The sequence below is a fragment of the Microcebus murinus genome, chromosome 30, assembly GCF_040939455.1.
Source record: "Microcebus murinus isolate Inina chromosome 30, M.murinus_Inina_mat1.0, whole genome shotgun sequence".
NCBI lineage: Eukaryota > Metazoa > Chordata > Mammalia > Primates > Cheirogaleidae > Microcebus > Microcebus murinus.
The window spans coordinates 518,904-535,722 of record NC_134133.1 but is presented as its reverse complement, the minus strand read 5'-3'; the positions used below and the strand labels follow the sequence as shown (position 1 = coordinate 535,722).

Genomic DNA, 16,819 nt, shown 5'->3' with positions numbered 1-16,819 from the left:
GGGATGCGGAACAGAGAGGGCCCAGGGTGAGCTGCTTCACTTCTCCTGACAAAGCCTGTATTTTAACGCAGCAAACTGTGAAATTCAGTCATTGTTTTTTTTTTGTTTTTTTTTTTACATCTAGGATTAAAATCCTTCAAGACTTTTTGCAGGGCCAAGGGTGGTGGCTCACGCCTGTCATCCTAGCTCTCTGGGAGGCCGAGGCGGGAGGATCGCAGGAGTTCGAGACCAGCCTGAGCAAGAACGAGACCCCCCGTCTCTACTAAAACTAGAAAGAAATTAGCCAGACAACTAAATATATATATTTATAAATAGCTGGGCCTGGTGGCGCATGCCTGTAGTCCCAGCTACTCTGGAGGAGGCTGAGGCAGGAGGATCGCTTGAGCCCAGGAGTCTGGGGTTGCTGTGAGCGAGGCTGACGCCACGGCACTCACTCCAGCCTGGGCAACAGAGCGAGACTCTGTCTCAAAAAAAATTAAGAAAAAAAACCAGTAATAGTTAACACTTCTGTTAACACTTTGTATTTATTGTTGCAAGAAGAAAACAATAGTAAAGTGAAAGTTTACCCCCAAATTTTTTTAACTTCTGCTTCTGGACACGACTCTAAATGTCACCCAAGTCACTCGAATTGATTGGAAGTAGAATATGCTGCCTCTGAGTGTGCATGTTTTTTTTCTTTTTTTTTTTTTTGTTTTTGTCCCACCTAGGTACCCTTTCTGTTCTAAAATGTGCATGTTTTATCTCCTTCCCTCTTCTCTCCAGCCCCATTTCATCATAGCCCAAGCATTCCGCCTCTAAGAAATGCCCCATCAGATGTTAGCGTTGTCCCCAGCTCTGCCACCTGTACCTAGAAGTGTTGCCACTGAAAGTCTTCACGCCGTGACCCAACAGTCATTATTCTAATTTCTCGTTCTTCTAGGCGATTCAGTTGCCCTTATTCCAGTTCTTTCGGCAGTTGTACCTGTGATTGAAGCATTCGGAGAAAAGGAATAAAGTTAATCCTGGAAAATCAAGAGCTTTGCAGCAAAAATCACTACGTTCACATGCCCTAAAGGATGCAGAATGGATTAGAGATTCTGGCCAGAGGCCGGGCGCGGTGGCTCGCGCCTGTCATCCCAGCACTCTGGGAGGCCGAGGCGGGAGGATCGCTCAAGGTCAGGAGTTGGAAACCAGCCTGAGCAAGAGCCAGACCCCGTCTCTACTATAAATAGAAAGAAATTAATTGGCCAACTAAAAGTATATAGAAAAAATCAGCCAGGCACGGTGGCGCATGCCTGTAGTCCTAGGTACTCAGGAGGAGGCTGAGGCAGGAGGATCGCTTGAGCCCAGGAGTCTGAGGTTGCTGTGAGCGAGGCTGGCGCCACGGCACTCACTCTAGCCGGGGCAACAGAGTGAGACTCGGTCTCAAAAAAAAAAAAAAGTAAAGAAAGAGAGAGGGGAAGGAAGGAAGGGGGAAAGGAGGGAGGGAGGGAGGAAGGAAGGAAGGACTAAGAATGTTTAGCTGGACAACTAAAATATATATAAATATATATATATATAAAGAAGAATATAAAGCTTTTTAAAACAGAAGAACTGGCCGGGCGCTGTGGCTCACGCCTGTAATCCTAGCTCTCTGGGAGGCCGAGGCGGGCGGATTGCTCGAGGTCAGGAGTTCAAAACCAGCCTGAGCAAGAGCAAGACCCCATCTCTACTATAAATAGAAAGAAATTAATTGGCCAACTGATATATGTATAGAGAAAAAATTAGCCGGGCATGGTGGTGCATGCCTGTAGTCCCAGCTACTCGGGAGGCTGAGGCAGGAGGATCCCTTAAGCCCAGGTGTTTGAGGTTGCTGTGAGCTAGGCTAACGCCATGGCACTCACTCTAGCCTGGACAACAGAGACTCTGTCTCAAAAAAAAAAAAAACCAGAAGAACAAGCTTGCATGGGATTTTGCTTAACATGTCTTTCGGGGATTGTCGATCTGTATGAAATATAATAACATATCTACTATTCTGTCAATGTAGTATCCTGGCTAACTTAACAGACAAGATTTTAAAATAATACAGTAAATTACCAATCACCGGTGGCCGCGAACACACCTCTCCCCAGCCTCCCTAAATGCCGTCATAGAAATGACCCCACGTTCTTCGTTTCTGCAACTCACGCTGCAGGGAATAGAACTTTTGCACTAAGTGACAGTGAATCACAGTAAACATTAAAGCAAACAACAGCGAAATATTTTAAAGCTCCATTAATCCGCGGTCACCTAGCCCGAGGTTTACCACTTGTCAGCCCCGCGTAAAACGTGAGCAGTGTAAATGCAATTTGCAGGTGGTCTCTCTCCATCCACTGAAAGACAACCAACTATTTTTAAGCATTTTGTAAGGCGTTCACTTATCTATAAATGACTGGCCTAATCGGGCCTTGTTCTTATTTCTTCCTTACAGCAGACGTCAGGGGGTCTCAGTGCCAGCTCTGTGCGGCTGGAATGGTGTTATTTTGAATACGCGCTTGATCATGGGGTGAAGAAAGGCCCGACCTTGGACTCAGAACTGGGTTTCATGTCACCTCTTCTGCTTCTTAGCTGTCTCTCCTAGACATGTTATTAACTTCTTAGCTTCGGTCTCCTTTTTTTTTTTTTGAGACACAGTCTCACACCGTCACCCCGGCTAGAAGTGCGGTGGCGTCAGCCTCGCTCACAGCAGCAACCTCAAACTCCTGGGCTCAAGCGATCCTCCTGCCTCAGCCTCCCCAGTCTAGCCGGGACTACAGGCATGCATGCGCATTAGCCAATGCCCGGCTAATACGTTTTTCTATATATTTTCAGTTGGCCAATTCGTTTCTTTCTGTTTCTAGTAGAGACCACGGGGGTCTCGCTCTTGCTCAGGCTGGTCTCCAACTCCTGAGCTCCAACGATCCTCCCGCCTCGGCCTCCCAGAGTGCCGGGATGACAGGCGAGAGCCACCGCGCCCGGCCTTCAGTCTCGTTTTTATAAAACCGGGAGAATAACAGCACCTACCTTGTAGGGTTAAGTTTTTTTTTGTTTTTTTTTTTTTTTGAGACAGAGTCTCGCTTGTTGCCCAGGCTATAGTGAGTGCCGTGGCGTCAGCCTCGCTCACAGCAACCTCAAACTCCTGGGCTCAAGCGATCCTCCTGCCTCAGCCTCCCGAGTAGCTGGGACTACAGGCATGTGCCACCATGCCTGGATAATTTTTTTCTATATATATTTTTAGTTGGCCAATTAATGTCTTTCTATTTTTAGTAGAGACAGGGTTTCGCTCCTGCTCAGGCTGGTCTCGAACTCCTGACCTTGAGCGATCCTCCCGCCTCAGCCTCCCAGAGTGCTGGGATGACAGGCGGGAGCCACCGCGCCCGGACAGGCAGGAGCCACCGCGCCCGGCCAGTTTTAAGATGATGCTATGAGTAGTTAATGCACAGACTCCGGCCTAGAGTAAGTGCTCAATAAAAATGGGAGCCGCTAATGGCATTGTGGAAGACACGCAGGTGTGCCTCCCCGTAGGCGCATGCGTGTGCGCCACAGGTGTGCAGCCTTAGTCACTAGCCATTGGCAATGCCCACTGGCTTTCCCAAATCCGACGGGAATAGACTGGGGCGCGTGTATCGTGCTCGTCCGTGGTCCCTCCCTCCTGCCTCGGCTTACCGGTTTAAGGTAGGCCACGCTGCTGCGGCGAATGTCGTTCAGGAGCTGGTCCCGGGGCGTCATCTCCACCAGCGGGGGCGGCCTGTTCCTGGGCACCGGCTTCAGGGTCCTGATCACGTCCTTGAGGTCGGTCTTCTCGGGGCCGGCCCCGGCCTGGGGCGCCCTGGCCTTGCGCTGGGTCCTCTTGAGCTTCACCACCCGGAAGGAGTCGGGGCCGGCCTCGGCCCGGGGAGGCTGCCGCGGCTGCTGCTGCTGCTGCTTGTTCCCCGGCTCGGCCCTCCGGCCCGGGGGCGCCGCCGCGTGGGGGCCGGGGGGCCCGGGGGCCGGCAGGGGCGGCCCCCCCAGCCGCTCCCACGCCCCGGGGGGCAGCCCCAGCCCCTGCTCCAGCGCGGCGATCAGCTTCCTCTGTTCCTGCAGCTGCTGCCGCTGCTGCTGCTGCCGCCGCTGCTGCCGCTGCCGGTCCTGGTTCCTGGTGAGCAGCCCGGCCACCGCCATGCGCGGCCCGGGCAGCTCGAAGTGGTAGCCCAGCTTGAGCAGGGTGGTGTTGGCCCGCAGCAGCCGCGCGATCTCCGCCTCGGCCTGCTGGCCCAGCAGGTGCCGCTGGTTGTGGAAGCGCAGCTCGGTGAGCGTCTCGTTGAACTGCAGGCAGCGCACGACGGCCACCAGCCCGCGGCCGCCGATGCGGTTGGACTCCAGGTTGAGCGAGGCCAGGCTGCGGTTCTCCCGCAGCATGTGGGCCACGGCGAAGGCCACCGCGTCGTCCGCGCCCACGTTGGCCAGGCTCAGCGCCCGCACGTGCCTGTTCCTGCGCAGGGCGCCCACCAGGTCCAGCAGCGCCTGCCTGGGCACGTTCTCCATGTTGTTGAGGTTGAGCTCCCGCAGCCCCGGGTCGTCGGCCCGCACGCGCCGCAGGCTCCCGTCCAGGTCCGCGCGGCCGCCCGCGGGCCCCCCGCCCGCCCGCAGGAAGCCCGCGTCCAGGGCCAGCCTCTGGGGGTCCAGCTTCGAGACCTTTCCCTCCCGGCCCCCTGGCCCGTCTCTCTGCGGCCTGGACGCCCCGGTGGCCGCCCCCGGGTCGCGGCGGCTGTCCTCGCAGTTCCCGCTTTGCTCCTGCGCTTCACCCTCCTCTGCCCTTTGCTTTCCATCACCCTCTTCGCTGTCATCCTCTCCTCCTCCATCATCTTCTTCTTCCTCCTCACCGTCTTCTCCTTCATCATCTTCTTCTTCTTCCTCACCCTCATCTTCTCCTCCTTCATCATCTTCTTCCTCACCGTCATCTTCTTCATCACCATCATCATCCTCACCACCACCATCATCATCCTCGTTGTCACCCGTTTCCCGGACGCCGTCGCTGCCCCGTGACTCTCTCTTGCTGGCGGCTGTCTCATCGTTGGGCTTCTGTTTCAAAAACTGAAACGTGTTCTTGTTGCCCTTGTGCGTTTCTCCTTGCTGCTCCCGGGCGATCTCCTAAAACAGAGAGGCCCACCAGGGTTAGAAGACAGAGCAGCGGGGAAACAGGGGACGGAGCCCCAACTACGATACCTACAGCTCAAATACTTAAACACAGCAACTTAAAAACTTTTACTGGAGGTAAAAGTATTTATTTATTTATTTTTGCGACAGAGTCTCGCTTTGTCGCCCAGGCTAGAGTGAGTGCCGTGGCGTCAGCCTCGCTCACAGCAACCTCAAACTCCTGGGCTCAAGCAATCCTCCTGCCTCAGCCTCCCGAGTAGCTGGGACTACAGGCATGCGCCACCATGCCCAGCTAATTTTATATATATATATATATATATTTTAGTTGGCCAATTAATTTCTTTCCATTTATAGTAGAGACGGGGTCTCGCTCTTGCTCAGGCTGGTTTCGAACTCCTGACCTTGAGCAATCCGCCCGCCTCGGCCTCCCAGAGAGCTGGGACTACAGGCGTGAGCCACCACGCCCGGCCAAGGTAAAAGTATTTAAGTAAAAAAAAACGCAAGCCACAGGCCGGGCATGGTGGCTTCAGGCCTGTGGTCCCAGCACTCTGGGAGGCTGAGGCGGGAGGATCGCTCAAGGTCAGGAGTTGGAGACCAGCCTGAGCAAGAGCGAGACCCCGTCTCTACTATAAATAGAAATTAATTGGCCAACTAATATATATATATAGAAAAAATTAGCCAGGCGTGGTGGTGCATGCCTGTCGTCCCAGCTACTCGGGAGGCTGAGGCAGGAGGATCGCTTGAGCCCAGGAGTTTGAGGTTGCTGTGAGTGAGGCTGACGCCACGGCACTCACTCTAGCCTGGGCAACAAAGCGAGACTCTGTCTCAAAAAAAAAAAACAAAAAAGGCCGGGCGCTGTGGCTCACGCCTGTAATCCTAGCTCTTGGGAGGCCGAGGCGGGCGGATTGCTCAAGGTCAGGAGTTCAAAACCAGCCTGAGCAAGAGCGAGACCCCGTCTCTACTATAAATAGAAAGAAATTAATTGGCCAACTGATATATATATATAAAAAATTAGCCGGGCATGGTGGCACATGCCTGTAGTCCCAGCTACTTGGGAGGCTGAGGCAGAAGGATCACTCGAGCCCAGGAGTCTGAGGTTGCTGTGAGCTAGGCTGACGCCACGGCACTCACTCTAGCCTGGACAACAAAGCGAGACTCTTGTCTCAAAAAAACAAAACAAAAAAAAAAACAAAAAAACACACAAGCCATTAAATTATGTGTATTATTATGCATATATATTATACATTATGTATTATACATACATATTATACATGTGTCATACATTAAACTATATGTATTATTTCATTTGTGTGTATATATATGTTTGTGTGTGTATATATATACACACATATATAAAGATTTTTATAGAATGTTTACCCAATTAATGGGTATTTTTGAGGAAGGGAGATAACCACCTAAAAAAACTCTTAGGAAGGAGAGCATTTGAGAGAACTTTTATTTTTTTACATTATATAATTCTAAGAGTATTTGAGGGTTTTTTTTATAATAACAAAGTACACATGTTAGTCGTGTAAACAAATGCAACCAAAATAAAGATACATTTTTATAGACACACATTTTTAGCTGTTTATCTCACGCCATCCATTAAGGTGAAACCTAGTTAATTCTGTTCTCAGATCCTATACTGTTCTTTAAAATGGTGTTCAATTCTAGAAGCAGTTAAAAATTATTTTGAAACCTTTCTAGAGCTGTCCGTCGATACACTGAAGTCTTTGCAATGTGCTGAACAGGCATCTTTAGACTCTACAGCCTTTGAGGTTCAGAATAATTTCCTTTCTTGCCCCAACTAAACTCTACATTCCTAAAACGCCTGCCGATGGAGTATAGCGTGCACATCCAGTTTACCCGAGAACATAATATAATGTGGGGGGAAATAAGAGTAGTTTGATATTTTGGAATGTATTTTTCAAAAACCTTGATTTTTTTTTATCCGCACAGTTCTTTAAAAACGGCCCTGGACACTCAAAGGACAGGGGCGGTTGTCCAGATGCCCGGGTGGCTGAGCCGGCTGTAAAATAGGACAGGATTATGCAGAGGCTCGGAAATAAATAATTGCTGAGTCTGGGAGTGAAAGTGGCAGTCTTTTATCAATAAACGTCCGCTACATTCTTGCACGTCGATGAATTTGCTTTTCTATCCGTGCACGGAGCTCACAGATACCCCTTGGGGAGCCGGCCTAGCTGCTGGAGGCAACGGTTCACCCGAACAAGAACTTAATGCTCGCGACATGCTGTGAGCTGGAAGTGACAATGACAGCGGTCACCCTGAGCACCTGGAGCCCGCACCCCACCTTTCTCATCCGCCCCAGCAGAGGGGGAGCCAACCATTAAGCTGTTCATGCCAGAGGAAGGGGAAAAATGTTAAGAGTGGTGTCACATTTGTTTCCCCCCTGAAATCAGCATTCGTGTAGAATTGGCTTTGAACGCGCGGGCTTCCCGCTACAGAGTGTCTGCAAGGCGCCCCAATTCTAACTCGTCAGGCCGCTGTTGATTATCTTGAGCTCAATGCTGGTTTGAACTCTCCTGATCATGAGGCCAGCTGACAACTTCCTTCCTTCCCTCCTTCCTTCCTTCCTTCCTTCCTTCCTTCCTTCCTTCCTTCCTTCCTTCCTTCCTTCCTTCCTTCCTTCCTTCCTTCCTTCCTCTCTTTTCTTTCTTTCTTTCTCTCTTTCTCCCTTTCCTCTTTCTTTTCTTTCTTTCTCTCTCTTTCCTTTCTTTTCTTTGCCTTTCTTTCTTTCTTTTCTTTCTCTCTTTCCTTTCTTTCCTTTCTTTCCTTTCTTTCCTTTCTTTCTTTCTCTTTCCTTTTCCCTTCCTTCCTTCCTTCCTTCCTTCCTTCCTTCCTTCCTTCCTTCCTTCCTTCCTTCCTTCCTTCCTTCCTTCTTTCCTTTCTTTCCTTTCTTTCCTTTCTTTCCTTTCTCTTCACTCTGTTGCCCAGGCTAGAGTGAGTGCCGTGGCATCAGCCTCGCTCACAGCAACCTCCAACTCCTGGGCTCAAGCGATCCTCCTGTCTCAGCCTCCCGAGTAGCTGGGACTACAGGCACACGCCACCATGCCCGGCTCATTTTTTCTATATATTTTTAGTATTCCAGCTAATTTCTTTGTATTTATAGTAGAGACGGGGGTCTCGCTCTTGCTCAGGCTGGTCTCGAACTCCTGACCTCGAGCGATCCTTCCACCTCGGCCTCCCAGAGTGCCGGGATGACAGGCGAGAGCCACTATTCCAGGCCCAACTTTCCTTTCTTAATTACAGCCATCGTGGCTGTGGGCATAGCTGGAACAGACTTTACCTAAAGGGATCTGTGTGCTGTTTTTTGCTAAGTCATTTTCAAGTCCAACATTAAAAAAAAAAAAAAAATGCTGATATTCGACAAGTTTGTAGAATCAAAGACAATTGTAGTTTTCAGATTAAAAAAACATGCAAGAAGGAATTATGTTTAAAACAGCTAAATAGGCCGGGCGCGGTGGCTCACGCCTGTGATCCTAGCACTCTGGGAGGCCGAGGCGGGCGGATTACTCGAGGTCAGGAGTTCAAAACCAGCCTGAGCAAGACCCCGTCTCTACTAAAAATAGAAAGAAATTAATTGGACAATTAAAAATATATATACAAAAAAATTAGCCGGGCATGGTGGCGCATGCCTGTAGTCCCAGCTACTCAGGAGGCTGAGACAGGAGGATCGCCTGAGCCCAGGAATTTGAGGCTGCTGTGAGCGAGGCTGACGCCACGGCACTCACTCTAGCCTGGGTAACAGAGTGAGACTCTGTCTCAAAAAAAAAAAAAAAAAAAAAAAAAAAAAAAAAAAAACAGCTAAATAGGCCGGGCGCGGTGGCTCACGCCTGTCATCCTAGCTCTCTGGGAGGCCGAGGCGGGCGGATCGTTTGAGCTCAGGAGTTCGAGACCAGCCTGAGCAAGAGCAAGACCCCGTCTCTACTAAAAAAAAAAATAAAAATAAAAAAAAAGTTAATTGGCCAACTGAAAATAGAAAAAAAAAATTAAATAAAAAAAATACTAAAACAGCTAACTAGCTGTCGATTTCTAAATGCCATCACCGATAGCCAGTACCGATCAGTGGGAACACGAGACATTTTCAGCAGCCCGACTTGGTTTAAGCTGGGGACTTTCATTAGCTTCTCAAAGGGGGGGTCTGTGATCCAAAAAGAAAAAAAAAAAAGTTAAGGCTGTGAGTTAAGTCACTAAGTATCACAGTTTTAGGACCACAGAGTCTCCTACACAAAAGAACCCAACAGCAATTTCGAAAATAGCATTTGCAAGAAATGACCAACGAAAGTTCCCCCCTCCTAACTATAGCATAGAATTGTCTCAGAAAGTTCCAGGCTGGAGGAGGATCGAGTATGACGATTTAATCTAGGAGAGACAGAAAAAACAACACAGAAACAAATCCCGGCCGGGCGCCGCGGCCCACGCCTGTCATCCCAGCACTCTGGGAGGCCGAGGCGGGCGGATCGCTCAAGGTCAGGAGTTCGAAACCAGCCTGAGCAAGAGCGAGACCCCGTCTCTACCAAAAATAGAAAGAAATTAATTGACCAACTAAAAATATATATACAAAAAAAAAATTAGCCGGGCGTGGTGACACATGCCTGTAGTCCCAGCTACTCAGGAGGGAGGCTGAGGCAGGAGGATGGCTTGAGGCCAGGAGTTGGAGGTTGCTGTGAGCTAGGCTGATGCCACGGCACTCACTCTAGCCTGGGCAACAGAGCGAGACTCTGTCTCAAAAAAAAAAAAAAAATCCTGGAGTCCTGAGAAACCACAGTCACAGCGGGGACACCGGGCGGCCCCTTTCTTTCTCTGTCTCACCCTGGTTACCTCGGCCGTCACGAAGGTGACAGGGACCCGCTCGTCCTCCAGCATCCGCCTGGACGCCTTTTCCCAGTACATACAGTCCACCAGAGATCTGTGGTCGAAGCTCCCCGTGGGCGGCCTGTCCGTCTGGTCCTTCTGGACCATTCCCGCGGGAAGGCCGGGGTCAGGAGCCATGACTTCCATTTCCGACTGCAGCTCCCTCAGCTCCTCGGGGGACAGGCTGGCCAGGATCTCATCTTCGTCAATCTCCTCGCCAGGAACCGCTTCTTCTCCGTCCGGATTCCTGCTGTGCTCTGACATCATGGGTTGTTTTTTTTTTTTTTTCTAGATGTTTCTATCTGACTGCAAAAGAAGAAATAGCCAAAGATGATTTTTTTTTTAAAGAAGAAGAAATAAAAGAGCCTCGAGAAGGTCGCACGGCTACCGAGTGCTCCAGGTCAATACACTGTGGAGATATTTTTGCTCCCCCAGGACCTCAGCGGCGTTTCTGCTGGCCAGCCGGAGCGGTCGCGGTCACGGTCACGGTCACGCTCGGCCGTCCCGGCTCTATATTAAGCGGGCCGGGCCGGGGAGGGGCAGGCTGCTGGCGGCAACTGGGGGCAGCTGTGCAAACCCGTCTGCCGGCCCCGTGCAGCTGCCCAGGCTGACCTGCAAGTGGCCGGCCGGGGACAGGAGCCCTGCAGGGGCGGCGCGCGTTCTGTGCACGGCGGCTCGCGCGCCCGGGCACCTCCGCCCAGCGCTCCCGGGCTCTCTGCTGCTTTCTGTTTGAGCATTAAAGCCACTTACACTATTCCAGAAGGGAAATGCAACCAGCACCACCCCGAGTTCCTTGGGAGGGAAAGATTCGCTGGAAGATGTCAAATAGGAACGGGGCTCTTGGGGTCTGCCTGTGCACCTGCAAGTGTGTAGAAGATTCTGGAAGCCAGCGCAGCCCACAGCCGGGCGCTTGGTGTGTAAGCTGACCCTTTCTCTGCAAGGCGTCCTGTTTGCATCTACATCCTGTTATCTAGCACATGGGGACAGCTGCACTCGAGTTTCCACTACGAGTGAAAAGTTTGATTTTTTTTTTTTTGAGACAGATTCTCACTCTGTCACCCAGGCTAGAGTGAGTGCCGTGGCGTCAGCCTCGCTCACGGCAACCTCAAAACTCCTGGGCTCAAGCGATCCTCCTGCCTCAGCCTCCCCCAGAGTAGCTGGGACTACAGGCATGCGCCACCATGCCCGGCTCATTTTTTTTCTATATATATTAGTTGGCCAATTAATTTCTTTCTATTTATAGTAGAGATGGGGTCTCGCTCTTGCTCAGGCTGGTCTCGAACTCCTGACCTCGAGCGATCCTCCCGCCTCAGCCTCCTCCAGAGTAGCTGGGACTATAGGCATGCACCACCATGCCCGGCTAATTTTTTTTTCTATATATATTAGTTGGCCAATTAATTTCTTTCTATTTATAGCAGAGACGGGGTCTCTCGCTCTTGCTCAGGCTGGTCTCGAACTCCTGACCTCGAGCGATCCGCCCGCCTCGGCCTCCCAGAGTGCTAGGATGACAGGCGTGAGCCACCGCGCCCGGCCCGATGTTTTAAATGATTTGTTTTTCTTATTAACTATCCGGTAAGCCAAGATCAATTAAAATGGATCTAGAGTGAAATGGAAAACAAAAACAAAAAAAGCCATGCCATTAAAATATTAGAAGAAACCATGAGAAGATTTTTCACAACCTCAAGGGACGACAACATGGTAACATGTGTCCAAATTACAAATGTAGCTTTTCCTGGACCCAGCAATTCCATTGCAGGAATGCATCCTCCGGACATGCTCCCAATGGGTAGAGTGACACGTGCACAGGGTTATCCAACACGGCAGAGTACAAAGCAGTGTGTGTTGCGTGCTATCACGTGACAAAGGGGAAAACAGAATAGATGTAAAAACACAAATTTTATCGACAAAACACATGCTTGGAAAGACACTTAAGGAAGCAAAAACCTTGGATATTTTTGGAGTTGGGTAGCAGGTTGTCTGGGAGACAGGGCTGAGAAAAAGACAATTTTCAAACTTTGAACTTTGCGAATATACTTATTCAGAAATATGCATTTAGCCCGGGCGCGGCGGCTCACGCCTGCAATCCCAGCACTCTGGGAGGCCGAGGCGGGAGGATCGCTCCAGGTCAGGAGTTGGAAACCAGCCTGAGCAAGAGCAAGACCTGCCTCTACTAAAAATAGAAAGAAATTAGCTGGACAACTAAAAAAATATATAGAAACAATTAGCTGGGCATGGTGGCGCATGCCTGTAGTCCCAGCTACTTGGGAGGCTGAGGCAGGAGGATCGCTTGAGCCCAGGAGATTGAGGTTGCTGTGAGCGAGGCTGATGCCACGGCACTCTAGCGAGGGCAACAGAGTGAGACTGTGTCTCAAAAAAAAAGAAATATGCATTTATTGTATAAAAGGTAGGATAACATGGGGAGGCACAAAGAAAATAAAAATTTTCCCCATCTCATCTTAGAGCTACCACTATTAACATTTTGGTTTATCATTGTAATCCTTTTCTTTTAGGCATATGAACTCTACCATCTTTTTTTTTTTTTTTTTTTGAGACAGAGTCTCGCTTTCTTGCCCAGGCTAGAGTGAGTGCCGTGGCGTCAGCCTCGCTCACAGCAACCTCAAACTCCTGGGCTCAAGCGATCCTCCTGCCTCAGCCTCCTGAGTAGCTGGGACTACAGGCACGCGCCACCACGCCCGGCTCATTTTTTTTTATATATATATATATATTAGTTGCCCAATTAATTTCTTTCTATTTTTTTATAGTAGAGACGGGGTCTCGCTCTTGCTCAGGCTGGTTTTGAACTCCTGACCTCGAGCAATCCGCCTGCCTCGGCCTCCCAGAATGCTAGGATTACAGGCGTGAGCCACCGCGCCCTGCCATACCATCTTTTGTCGTCTGTTTTTTTTAGACTGACAAAATCAGGATCTTTTCCCTAGGTAATCGTATATTCTACTACAACATAATTTTTAATTGCTCTCTGATAGGATTCTTTATTTCCATGGATGTACCATAATTTCTGTAACCAATCCTCAATTGTCATTTAGATTGTTTTCAATTCTCCCAAGTGCAAAAAGTTCTTCAATAAATATCCCTGCAGATAAATATTTGCATATTTGCATACATTTGCATACATACATACATGCAATTGAATATGTTCTAAGAAGTGAAATTGCTGAGTCTAAGAATATGAAAAAGTCCGGGCGCGGTGGCTCATGCCTGTAATCCTAGCACTCTGGGAGGCCGAGGCGGGAGGATCGCTCAAGGTCAGGAGTTCGAGACCAGCCTGAGCAAGAGCGAGACCCCCGTCTCTACTAAAAAAATAGAAAGAAATTAATTGGCCAACTAAAAATATATAGAAAAAATTAGCCGGGCATGGTGGCGCATGCCTGAAGTCCCAGCTACTCGGGAGGCTGAGGCAGGAAGATCGCTTGAGTCCAGGAGTTGGAGGTTGCTGTGAGCGAGGCGCTCGGCACTCACTCTAGCCTGGGCAACAGAGTGAGACTCTGTCTCAAAAATAAATAAATAAATAAAATCATCTACTAATATTCTGCCCAATTAACCTTCCAAAACTTCATACTTTGGGAAATATCGGGCTAAATATGAAAGAGGAGAATCTAAAGTCAGTCTCAGCTGGGCACGGTGGTTCACGCCTGTGATCCCAGCACTCTGGAAGGCCGAGGAAGGAGGATTACTTGAGCTCAGGAGTTCGAGACCAGCCTGAGCAACAGCGAGATCCTGCCCCTACCAAAAATAGGAAAAACTACCCGGGTACACCTGTAGTCCCAGCTAGTCGGGAGGCTGAGGCAGGAGGATCGCTGGAGCCCAGGAGTTGGAGGTTGCTGTGAGCGAGGCTGACGCCACGGCACTCTGGCCAGGGTGAGACTCTGTCTCCAAAATAAATAAAAAATAAATAAAATAAAGTCAGTCTCCCTGGATTTAAGTCTCGGCTCTACTCCTTAGAAACTACGGGATGTTGGGCATCTTAGCCCTTATCCTATAATAGTATTACTAACTGCAATTATTGAGAGAATTAAATAAGGTTTTATATATATATATGAGAGACTATATATATATATATACATATAATACATATAGTGAATGGAAGAGTAAACCCCCAATAAATGTTAAATATTCTCATATTTCATGGATAACTACAGACACATTTAAAGAAAAACAGGCAATTACAAAATGCAGCACATTCACACGTCCTACATTGCACCTTTTTATTTTTTATTTTTTTTTTTTGAGACAGAGTCTTGCTTTGTTGCCCAGGCTAGTGTGAGTGCCGTGGCGTCAGCCTCGCTCACAGCAACCTCAAACTCCTGGGCTCAAGCAATCCTCCTGCCTCAGCCTCCCGAGTAGCTGGGACTACAGGCACGCGCCACCATGCCCGGCTAATTTTTTATATATATATATCAGTTGGCCAATTAGTTTCTTTCTATTTATAGTAGAGACGGGGTCTTGCTCTTGCTCAGGCTGGTTTTGAACTCCTGACCTTGAGCAATCCGCCCGCCTCGGCCTCCCAGACAGCTAGGATTACAGGCGTGAGCCACAGCGCCCGGCTATTGCACCTTTTTAAAACGTACATTTCAAAAGCCATTTCCATGATAGAAGCCAATACGTTAATGTTAATAAACAGAACAAGCTCCTATTTGTTTTGAGACAAGTTCTTCTGTGGGCTGGAGCACCGTGGTACAATCCTCGCTCACAGCAGCCTCCAACTCCTGGGCTCCAGCGATCCTCCTGCCTCAGCCTCCCCAGTAGCTGGGACTCCATGTGAAAGCCACCATGCCCGGCTCATTTTTCTACTTTCTTATTTATTTTTTAGAGACGCGGTTCCACAACGTTGCCCAGGCTGGCCTTGAACTCCTGGTCCTCCGAGGTCCTCCCTCCTCAGCTTCTGCCAGGTGCCGAGATGAAAGGCGTGAGCCAGCACTCCCAGCCCACAGAAAGGCTTTTAAGAAATCTTCTTGCTTTTACGGGAAGCAACTGAGACACTTTCAGACGGAATCGCGTATGGGGAAGATAGAATCCACCATCTGCACGGAAATGCGAATCTCCCCCAAGGAAAAAACGATCTCAAATGTTTTGCTTATGAGCTTCCAGATTCAAACTGTGTTCGGATGCGTTCCCCTGGTTTTAATGTGATCGGAGGCTTTTGATGATCCAGCTGATGTGGGGGTTTCTAGAAGGGGCCCCCTTCATCCCACCTGCACCTTGCTGAGTGGGTGTAGGAAGGAGATCTCTCCCAGCCGCTGGCACTGTGCACTGTATGCACAGGCTGACAGCGAGGTTGCTGCTGGCCTGATTAGCCTCGTTTGACACACACGACTTAGTTGCGCTTTCTCTTAACGATGATCTATTTGCTGCCCCGTGGCAGCTTCTCGCACTGGAATTCAGGTACAGGGTCATCGATAGAAGGTTAGAGCCAGATTGCGGGGTGGCGGGTGTCCCAGGTCGCCTGGATTTGTACCCGCATTTCTGGGCGAGGTTATTAAGTGCACTGACTGCCTAAACTCCCGCCCAGACGCAAAGGAATCTCAATTCTCAGGTTTGAGCACAGGAATGTGTATTTTTTGGGTTTTTTTGTTGAGACAGTCTCGCTTTCTTGCCTAGGCTAGAGTGAGTGCCGTGGTGTCGGCCTCGCTCACAGCAACCTCAGACTCCTGGGCTCAAGCGATCCTCCTGCCTCAGCCTCCCGAGTAGCTGGGACTACAGGCATGCGCCACCATGCCCGGCTAATTTTTTCTATATATATATTAGTTGGCCAATTAATTTCTTTCTATTTTTAGTAGAGCCGGGGGTCTCGCTCTTGCTCAGGCTGGTTTCGAACTCCTGACCTTGAGCGATCCTCCCGCCTTGGCCTCCCAGAGTGCTGGGATGACAGGCGTGAGCCACCGCGCCCGGCTGGATTTCGTATTTTAAAAACATTTTTTTTTTTTTCTTCCAGAAGTAGTTCAGACATTTAGCCCACCCAGAAAGGAGAATCAACAAGGAAACTAGTAGGAGAATTAGAACTGAAGATTTATTCCTGGCCACCCTGCTACTACCATTTTAAAGTCACCGTCTCCCTAATCCTGTGACCAACATCATTCCTTAAGTACTTCACATTCTTCCTGGGTCCTATTTTTAGGCTAAAGAAAGTGTCATGCGGTAAGTGACCGAAAACAAATTCTACACCATTTGATTTCTGCTGCCCCCAAGTCCTGCCCAGTAAACCCCACTAAGTTATTGATTTGACCACACAGTTTACAGTCTTTGCTTGCCAAAGGTTCCCTGACTTTGCTCAGGAAATGTTTCTGTGTAACACAAACTAGCATCCCTTAAAAAAAAAATTAAATAAAATGCTTGTATGTATGATGGCGCCTTCTAAAATTAAAAAAAAAAAATATTTATCTGTCTCTGTCCAATTGCAATCCACTGAAATGCAATCCGGGGATTACAGAGGGTCAGGTGCTGCTTTTATACTAACAACTGCCCAGCAACTAGGGGAATAAAAGGCTCTGGGAATGAGGGAGAGCTGTAGGGACACAGTATTCGAATGTTGCTGCAGACGCTAATTCGGCAGGGGAAATTATTCTACTGCCATCTCTACCGAAATCATTTTCGAGGTTATTTATATAATAGCGTGTATGGTCTCTACCATGATGGTCTCTTTTCAAAACGTGTGTTTCAGGAATAAAGAGGAATGGCATTCCAGAGTTTCATGAAAAAAAAAAACTAAAAATAATTATTAGCATGTTTTCAAGCAAATCTGTCTCTTCGTTTATCCTCATACACGCTGCTTGGTCCTGGCCCCAGAGTATTCAGAGGTAAAAGGCCTGAACTCCTC

At 49.2% G+C, this 16,819-nt stretch overlaps 1 protein-coding gene and 1 long non-coding RNA gene across 2 annotated transcripts in view; one reads left to right on the top strand and one right to left on the bottom strand.

The window, feature by feature from the left end:
• LOC142865607 (uncharacterized) overlaps window positions 1-16,819 on the top strand; it is a 311,557-nt gene that overhangs the window by 104,528 nt on the left and 190,210 nt on the right. The gene's annotated exons all lie outside the window — the stretch shown is intronic.
• LMOD3 (leiomodin 3) lies at window positions 350-10,468 on the bottom strand. Its single transcript, XM_075998827.1, has 4 exons — window positions 10,376-10,468; window positions 9,955-10,293; window positions 3,643-5,106; window positions 350-961 (listed from the first exon to the last, which is right to left on the bottom strand). Exons 2-4 carry the CDS (start codon window positions 10,252-10,254, stop codon window positions 935-937), a joined length of 1,791 nt encoding a protein of 596 aa, XP_075854942.1. The 5' UTR covers window positions 10,255-10,293; window positions 10,376-10,468; the 3' UTR covers window positions 350-934.